We start from the raw sequence: 9591 nt of genomic DNA on the forward strand, positions 1-9591 counted from the left end.
CGGGAGGCCAGCGCGGGCCGGAGCGAGAGGGCGGCTCGGGATCGGCCACCGCGCCGAGCGCTGCCCCGGCGCAGCCCGCCCGGGCCAACGCTCCCCGAGCGATGCCAGCTCGCCGGGAGCACGGCGCTTGCCCCCGCCAGCCCGGGAATGCGATATTTATTATTTTTATGGCTTCTGAAGTCTAACGGATGTTTATTCCCAGGGTTTTCCTTCCACAGCCAATTCTTCCGAAGCTTCAGGTTTTTGCACAGCTGGAAGTTTTCAATCCCCAGATGCAAGCTGGTGCGGGGCAAAGAGCAGGGCAGTTGCATGCCAGGCACATTGCGCAGGGGGCTCCTGCCGCTGCGGCACCCCCCCCCCCAGCCCCGTTCACCTTTCCCATCCCTAAATATTTTATTTCGGGAACAGGCCGGTGTTCAGGCAGCACGGGAAAGCCCAGAGCCGTGGGTAGCATGCCCGGCCGGGAGCAGGGGCTTGCACGCCGTGCCTGGCGGGGGTCTCGCTGCCGAAGGCGCAGAGCAGCGAGAGCGCAGCGACAGAGCACGAGCAAGAGAAGCAGCCRGGGAGCAGGGCGACGGCGCTTCTTCCCTTCTGCCCCCGATCCTGGACCTTCAGGAACATTTCCCCCCCAAAAGCTCAAAGTGATTCAAGTCACACGCAGCGCAGACGCCTGCGGGCGTGCCGGGGCCGTGGGGCTCGGCCGGACCGTGCGCGGTCCGGGCAGCATCCCGATTTGAGGAGCGGTTTGGCATGCCTGAACGTGCTGATCTTGCCCAGACAAATCCACCTGCAGCTACCAGCAATTCACACCTAAAATACCCCTAAAATGTTGCATGGGCCAAAACGTGGCTTGGGACGGGGGAGGGCCGCTCCAGGCCAAGCCACCCCTTCGAGACAACTCGATTGCTGCTGCCCTTAAAATAACTCCATCTCCTTTAACTAAAACCCCTGTGCAGCCACTTCATCCCAGCTGCAGACACCTGGGAAGCTCCAATTTCTCCCCAGGCTTCAAGCCATCACCAGATGCTGAGTATTTTGGGACATTCAGACCTCGGTGCCAGGCTCCGCGTGCCCTGCCTGCACTGGGAACGCTCTGGATTAAAGCAGCCCCTGAGTTATTGCTGCTGCACTGCTCATTATAGCAACTTCCATTCCCATTTTTTCCACTTGCATATTTGCAGAAAGTGGAGATTGCACCACGAGCTTAATGAAAAAGCGTTGAGAAAAGCGCTGAGAGTCGCCAGCCGACCAGGAGAGAGCAAACAGAGAAAGCGACCCCACGAATCCTTTGGAGCAGAATATACATCCCAGTGTTTTTCCCCTGGAGTTCAGCAATCTGAATTCTTTCCTTCCAGATTTTCCACTATCAGGGCTGCAGTTATAGCCCCTTGTGCAAACTGTCTGGCTCCCTCTGCTAAAGGTTAGCAAAGGGAAAATAGTCACAGCTAAGTATATACCTACAAGTTTGTGTATATGCACACACAAATATGCTCTATATATATAGCATATATATACACACACACACAAAATGTGCTGCTTTGAAATCCTTCTAAAGCCATCTATTCTGGCCAAAAGCAGCATTAAAAGGCTCAGACGCGAGCACGGGTGCCAGAGCGCTCGGATTCCACATTCGGCGCTTGGCTCTCGCGACGACCGCTCCGACGGGAGCCGCGTTTCCCAGATAACCCTTTAGCGCCTCGGCGCTCCCTCGCTCTGCGGCGGGCTTTGCCGGACGTTTTGGGCCGATATTCAAGGATGCCTTTCCTGGCTTCTGCCTTACCAGCGAGCTGCGGTTTCACCCCGTCGTTCCCGTTTCCGCGGGCTCGCGAGCCCCGGGACGGGCCGACGCGCTGCAGCCGCTGCCGCGCGGCCGAGCCGCTCTCTCCCCCCGGCCCTCGGGTTTACGCTATAGACGTTTTGCTTGTTCGGTCATTTATCCTCTAACCAAAGTGAGTCATAGTGGCTTTATGTTTTGAACATGTACATATATTTAATAGACATTTTATACCGTATAATTGCCTACGTGAATGCGTATCATCTTTACGTACGTGCATGCATTTATTTTGTGTAGAGAACCTCTTTCCATACAAAGAGAGAGGGAAGAGAAATCTACAGCAACGTCTAGGCTGATGTTGGCAGGAGAGATGCGAGAAGAGCCAAAGATGAGCCAGACGTGGTCTTCAAACCCAGCATCCCGCCTCAGAAAGGAAGCGGGACCCTCCCTCCGCCGCCTCCCGGGGGAAGCGGCCCCGCGCCAGCCCCATGGCACGGGGGTGCACGGCGCTGCAGCAGCGCTCCGGCGTGCCCCTCGGCTACGCTGCTCCCTTCCAAGGGGAGAACCTGTGACACGTACAGGATGAAGGGAAATATTAAGAACAGCCACATTTTACAAGAGCGGAGGCGGGCAGGGACGCTCGGTTCCTGCTCCTTGTCCGCTTTGGGGATCTGCAACCTTCCACAGCAGGGCTTAGCCCTGACCCTCAGCTGCCTCTTCGTGCACGCCAGGTCCTCGCAGGGACCAGGCAAACACCATCAGATTTCTGGGGGTTTGGATCAATTCCTGGTACAAGATCTTTCAGAGCAGAGACCGGTGCAGAAGAGGAGCCCGGAGAGCGCGGTCCCCATCACGCCGCCCCCAGGGTCCCGCTCGAAGCGCTCCAGCTCGGCCAGACTGCGCCTTGCGGCGGGGCAGCGCTCCGGCACGAGCCGAGCCGCCCCGGCCACCCCTTCCCAACCGCCCGGTTCGCAGAGGTCCCCGCCGGCCGCAAAGCGAAGGCGCTGCGCTGGAAACCGCGTGTTTCCGGGATCTCGCACCCACCCTGGTCCGGGCTCGAAGGCTCGAGCGGAACTGCGCCGTTTCCATCCAAGGCTGGAGCAGCTCTGCTGCCAGCAAGGCAAGGGCCAGCTCCACCCGTGCCTCGGGCGGGAGGCGTAGCAGGGACTTCGGTTTTCGGTGCAAATCAAACTGTTGACAGTCACATCTACTCCTGACTTCATTGCCTTTGGCCACGAGCAGTTGGGCTGTCAGACTGCCCAACACCTTTTAACCCTCCAAAAGGATTTTTTCTTTTTTTTTTCTTTTTTTTTTTTTTTTTAAGAGAGTAAATATCCATGTCCTCAAGTAAAGCAAGGGCAGACGTTCCCCTTTCATATCAGGGGTATCTGGCGACTGACTATTAAGCACAAGCCGCCCGATCGGGGAACTGCTGCGTGATGCAGGTCTGCAGGCAGCAAGGACCAAAAGGATCCCCGGAGGAACCTGGCCCGGGTCGCTGCCCAGCAGCTTCGCTCCAGAGAGAGGTTCCCGACGGTATTTGCGAAGCTGCCCAGAGATGCATGGATGTACCCAGCGAGGACATCCCCGGCAGCCGCGGTGCCAGAAACCCCCGGCCGGGACGCGCTCCCGGCCTGACGCCCGCACACACGGGCAGCAGTGAATCACAGGGAGGATCTGCTGACTGCGCCCTTCGGTGCAAACCGCCCAAAACGTCCCCGAAACCCCTAATTGCAGGGCACTTGGCAAGCGTGGTTATTCCTCTCCCCGTCCAATTTTAAATGCCTGAGTCACAGGGAAGCAGGGTAACGGTTTGTGTTGATTTAGCAGGTTCTCCAGCGATGTCTCTGCTCCCTGAGCCACAAGGGTTTTTAGCATTTTGCTTATCGATAGCAGCATGCAGGACAGCTGGCAGCACCCCAACATCTGCATGCACCCCTGCTTGCATTGGCCTTCCACGGGCTGCGAGCAGCTTTATGCACGTGCGAGCTCTTTAACTGAAGGTTAAGCTGGTCACCAGCACGCGGACACAAGGGCTTTGAGCCTCCGAGGGGAGGCCCGGAGGGGACGTCCGCTCGGGTCACGCACTGCGAGGCCAAAAGCAAGCAGAAGCAGGAGGAACCTGGATGCTGAAGCCCCTGCTCAGGGCCTGTCCTGCTCTGGGGCCGAGGCGGCTCCCGCGGTCCTGGAAGCGCTGAGCTCGGTGCGGCCGCGCAGCCGGAGCCGTGAGCACCCCTGCCCTCCTTCGCGGGGAGCACGGGACCCCGCAGGAGAGCGGGGCATCGCTCCGCCACTCAACACGGCGGCAACATCAACTGGCATCCCCGCTGGGCAGCGGAGGGCAACCACARCGCAAGGAGCAGGAACAGCAGCGCACGTTTGATTGCAAATATCCCGTGGGGATCACCGCCTGGTGCCAGACCCGGATCACCTCCTTCGCACCAGCTCAGAGCTCTGGGCACTCGCGGATGCAGCATTACCATCACCATTTATAACTGCTACCAGCGGCACTGCCTGTAACTAACTCAATCCACAGTACGATTTGGAAAGAGCACGTAACGCTCGTGGCCTTGCAGCGCCCGCCCGGGGCGCAGAGCCAGCAGCGRGGCTCACCACGCACCGCGGGACGGTGTGCCTGGGCAGACGGCTCCGAGCCGCAGCAGAGAGAGGGGAAACGGGGACTGAGGACGCTTGAGGCAGTGGTGGCAAGAACTGGGGAACCCAAGGTTAAATCCAACCCTCCCCGCAGCCCGCGCCAAGCTGCGGGCTCAGCACGAGGACAGCGGGACGGGCTCTGCTCCACCAGCCTCCCGCCGCGCTGCCCTCCGTTGCCAGCCAAGCTCACGCTCATTACAAACCAGCCTTATTTTGAATTTCAGAAGCATCAGCTCGCATAAAGTGTTTGCTTGCTGCTTGAAGCCTGGCTGCTGACCCCAGAGCACTGCGTTCTGCAGTTGCAGGGAGCTTCACGTGCTTCTGGGTTGCCCTCATCACTGTAACATCTAGATGGATTCTGGAGCACATTAAGTGTCTCCTCCAACATCTGCCAAGTGGCTACTTAGCACCGGCTCCTCTCCTTTCCCAGCTGTGGATAGTCCCTGGCTAGGAGCAAAACGTCTGTCATGAAACCCAAAACCCGAGTGAAATCCATCCAAGTTTCATCTCGCATTACTAACAAACGCAGGCAGATTTGATCACTTCTGCAGACCTCAGCTCTTTGAAAACTATATAAAATGGAATGGCCTTGACCCAAAAATCAAATGGGTTTCCACTGAGTTTTGGAGTCAGAGCAGCCCCAGGGAATTGTGAACCTGCCGAAGTGAAATCACCCCCCTGCCGCCAGCACCTGCCCCGGCCCAGCAGCACGTGCCGAGGGCTGCTGCAGCGTGGCAGCAGGCAGTGCCAGGGCTCACCTGCCACCAAGGGCCATGGAGGGGGGAAAGGCACTTTCCATGGCAGAAACACCACAAGCTCTCTCCACCTGCTGCCRGAGGTCACCTTGGCCCCACGTGCCACACCACCTTTGCCATCAAGATGTGGAAGCCAGCCAAAAGCTTCCTCCTGCACCTCCAGCAGCCCTGTTTCATGGCACAGGACCCCAACCGAGCTCACCCGGCAGCCCAGTGCTGCCCCTTCCCCTCCACACCCCTGCAGCGGGCGCAGACTGCACGTACCATCAGCCCTCACTCTAAGTTCTTCTTTTTGACAGGCAGAAGGCATTTTCCTCATCTGGTGCAAAGCTGCTTTCCATGCTCTGGCTTGGGCTTGGCACCAGCATCACCCAGAGCAGACTCTTGGTTTCTTCCAGCACAGGGAAGCTCAGACACAGCCCGCCCCAAGCCAGCAGTGGGAGAGAGCAGAAGGAAGCCTCTGGCACCTTGCAGGGGTTGCTTTAGACCCATCTCTTCTCCAGAGACCAGCACAGAGCTCACTTACCATTTCTTGCCCCCAATGTCATGCTGCTGCACTGTGTAGCCAAAATACGCTTCCTTAGAGCCTGCTATGATTTTGGGCCTCTTGGTGTCAATGTTGAAGGCATCACTGAACCCTGAGGAGAGGAGAAAAGGGACCCCATCAGTCAAGGCACCATGTTGGTAGGAGGATGCCGTTCCCCCAAACGCAGAGCACATCCCAGATGAGACCTGGGTAAATCATGAGGTGTTTCCACCCCCCATCGCACCTTCACCCCAGCCTGGGGAGAGGAGCCACACCAAGACCAGCTCACCTGCAGCCCCCCCCAGGTGCTGAGCCACCCTGGGAGCTGCTGGTTTTGAGCTGGGTCATTTAGGGCTTAGAGGCCACAGCTGTGCCGGTGAGGACCTTTCCTCCTCCTCCAGCCCAGCTGGGGCCTGCAAAGAGCCTTCACCCTTCAGGTGCTGACCTGCTGCCAGGGAGCAAAAACACTCTGCTGTTTTAGGAGAAAAGAAACACTTTTCTTCCCCTACGCCACCGCATCCGGTGCTGCCGACGGAGGCAGCTCAGCGCGGTCGGAGCGGCGAGGCTCGCTATAGGGTTTCTATAGGGCCTCGTCGCCGCGGCCGGGCACGCAAACGGAGCGGAAGAGGCAGAGATTTCCCGCTGCTCCTGCTGCCTCGACCCAGCGCGGGAATTTTGATGGCCCCCAGGTTGCTCCCCAGCCTCCCCGGTGGAAAAGCTCCTGGGCTTGGAGGCCGTCCCGCGGGAAGAGCGTTTATCCAGGCCGTGGGGCTCTGGCTCCGCTGGGCGAGGGGAAGCAGAGGCGACAGCCGGCGCGTCCCGGCTTTCGCTCGCCCGCGGGCAGAGGGCGGCTGCTGCGGGTCTCCTGCTCTTACGGGCAAAGGCCTCCAGCACCGCTAGCGAAGGCGGCCGGAAAGTACGCTCCAAGGGATCGTGCTTGGTGTTTATAGGGGTGCAAGAGGGGGTTGTCGCCAGGAGAGGCTGGGAATGTCGCTTCCCAGGCAAAAAGGCCGAGGACGGGAAGTTGTCCTCGTAGGCAGCGGCGCTGGGAATAGCTGTGAGCGTCTGCAGTCGGAGCGAGGGACCCGCGGAGCTGCAGCGCCAGCTTCCCGGCCGAGAAGCCCAGGTAAGGACCTCTAAAATCCTGCACGGAGAAACTCTAGAAAGCAGGAATTAAAAAAATAAAGAAGATCAGATCTAATGTATTGCGTGGTAGGTTGACCTTATTTAACATTAAAAACATATTAAAAACTGCTTCATCTTAACCATTACCCGCTGGGGAAATCAGGGCCCCGCTGCCCAGACCGGCCGTCCCAAGGAAGGGCGACGAGCGGGGAGAGCCCGCGGAGCTGGGACGCGTCCGGCTGCCGCTCGCCGCCGTGCCCCTCCGCTGTCTTCCGGGGAAAGCAGAATTAATTCTGATGTGCACGGGAACGAGCCCAAGAGCGGCGGGCTGCCGCCCACGTACGCAAGCGGCGGGAGCCTCGGAGCTGCCCGCGGTGTTTTGGGGGGGGAAATCAAGCGGGCAGGTCCCGGCTCGAGGGTCCGGCTCCGGGGGGTGTGTGTGTGGGGGGAGATTTCAAAAATCATACAAAATTGCAAGCTTCATCTCTAGGAAAAGCTATTTCCCGCACGCACAGCCGTGGTTTGATGGTGTTTCGCTACAGATAGGGAGTAAAAAAAAACCCCRAAGGAAGGGGGCAGGCGCGGGGCGATCCCGCCGGAGCACGGGACCCCCGTACCCCCGTCCCGCTCCAGGCAGGCGGCCGCCACCGCCCTCGAGGGGCTGCTGGCGAGGTGGAAAACCGCAGGGAGCTGGAAGAAAGCTGGAAAGTGTGGATGGCAAAATCGAGGGACTGTGCRTACGGGAGGGGAGGAATCTCGGACAGCAGACAGATGTGGGTGCATTCGAGGCAGAAGGAAAAATCTGAGAGTATTTAAACTGGATTAAATTAATCAGAGGCTTTTGAAAGGTTGTCAAGGAGATTTAGCAACCCGAAGAACCAAGTCCCATTTTCTTGTCAGGAGTGACATCACCGTCATAAATAAGTGACCCAAACCCACATGTTTTGCTTGCGATCCTGCCAAGACAGGAAGCCTCAAATATCTCCTTTCGGAACTGGAGCTTTTGCCRGGTCCAAACTTTTGATTCTTGTCAGGTCAAATATTGAAAAGAAAAATAAGAAAAAAAAAAGTGTTTGGGAAACAATATTGGGAATAAAAGCTACCTTTCCTGCCAAAAGAATAAAAATAAGCTCTCGGTGCAAGAGCGCAGGGGGCCAGACCAGCCGGAGGGGGCTGCGCTGCTGCCGCCTCCCCCCGCGGCGCTCCGGCCCCTCCGGCCCCTCCGGCCCCTCCATCCCCGACGAGCAGCTCGCGGGAGCAGAGCCGGCGGCAGGCGACGGGCAAACACCCGCCCCGGCCCCGCCGCTCCTTGGGGCCGAGCACGTCCCTCGCCCGCCGCTGGCACAGGGACCCCCGGGGAAGCCGGGGCTCGGGGCTGCCTTGGCTGCCGGGGTCGCGCGCCCCGAGCTCGCCCCGGGTCGGGGGGGCTTCGGCGCGTGGTCGTTGCCTCCGAGCCTCGGCAGCTTGAGGAGACCCAAGCCAGGCGGTTTTGCTGCTGGAAGATTTTTTTTTTTTTTTTCACTTCTAGATGAGGAAAAAATACCATTTTGCAGACGCGAGCCGTTTCGCTGGCCTGGGGCACTCCCACAGCTCGGGACAGAGTTTCTCGAGAGAGGAAGAGCCAAGGCAGGGCCGGGGCCCGGCGCTCGGGGCCGCCCGGCGCGGGCCGAGGGCAGCGCGACGCGCGGGGCAGCTCGCCCGGGGGCCGGCGCAGCCCTGCCCACGGCCCCGGGAGCCCGGCAGCGCGGGCCGGGCGGAAAGCTCCCGTCTGTCAAAAACCCGGAGCGGCGCCGGCGGCAGGCGGCACGCTCTAAAGCTCCGCGCCGCTGTTTTCGCTCCCCTTGCCTCTCCGATCGCCGCAGCCCGCGCGCGGGAACCGGCCCGGCGGCGCCCGCTTGCACCTCGCCCCGCTCCGGGYGCCGGGCTTCGGCGGCACCGGGCGCCCCTCTGGACCCCGTCTGCGATGCACAGTGTTGTTTTTTTTTTTCTTTTGGAGGACTGAAATATTTGGCTTAACTAGAAAGCCCTTGAGCTTCCTAGAGGGTGCCCGGGCAAGAGCGAGCAAGGCCCAGGAGGAGCCGGTCGGAGCAGATGCTCTTGTGCCAGCTCCAAGCTCCGTCAACCCCGCTTTGCGCAGCGAAATGCTGAAAGCGCCAAACTCCCCTCCGGGTTGCTGTCGCCCAGCCTGTGCCTGCGGCCAGCGCTAGGAACCGCTCGGATACAGCTGCAGACCGAAAACCAGGGAATACCGCGGATGACTGTGAGACCCGTCATCACGAGCCCGTGTTCGGCAGCATTCCCGGTTACCCACAAAATCTTCAACAAACAGCCGCCGAGCGCTGGCTACAGAAGCGCCTTGTGCTTCCATAATCCCGGCTTTCTGTCCCCAAAAAGCTGTTTTGCTGCTTTTACAACACGGGGCCGCGTTTAACAGCGCTAAGGACCGTGCTGAAACACCGGCAGCGGCGGCGGGTGGCCGCGGCTCCCGTTGCCGCTGTGCCCGGCGCGGGGCACGGCCGCGGGGGGACGAGGCAGCCGCCCGCTCCGGAAAAACACGCGAACCGAGAAAAACAGCGGCCGAGCCGCAGCGGTTCCTGCCGGGCTCCGCCGGCAGCGCTGGGCGTTGATCCTGACGCGCCGCGCTTTAACGAGCCGGCGGCGCAGAGGATGGCGCGGCGCTCCGGGAACCGCTCCGGGGAGGGATTCCCCTCGGAGCAGGCACCGCCGCGGCGCCGGGACGGGCCGGGCCGGGCCGG

The 9591-nt window shown here is 60.2% G+C and overlaps 1 protein-coding gene across 1 annotated transcript in view; it reads right to left on the bottom strand.

Annotated features, from left to right (window-relative positions):
* Positions 1-9591, bottom strand: part of ITGA11 (integrin subunit alpha 11) — a 42191-nt gene that overhangs the window by 31461 nt on the left and 1139 nt on the right. The window contains exon 2 of the mRNA XM_085301494.1: positions 5711-5822. Within this exon, the coding sequence (XP_085157620.1) occupies positions 5711-5822 (112 nt within the window). The remainder of the gene's footprint in view (positions 1-5710; positions 5823-9591) is intronic.

The sequence above is a fragment of the Rhea americana genome, unplaced genomic scaffold, assembly GCF_003343005.1.
Source record: "Rhea americana isolate MKP2758 unplaced genomic scaffold, rheAme1 scaffold_178, whole genome shotgun sequence".
Lineage (NCBI taxonomy): Eukaryota > Metazoa > Chordata > Aves > Rheiformes > Rheidae > Rhea > Rhea americana.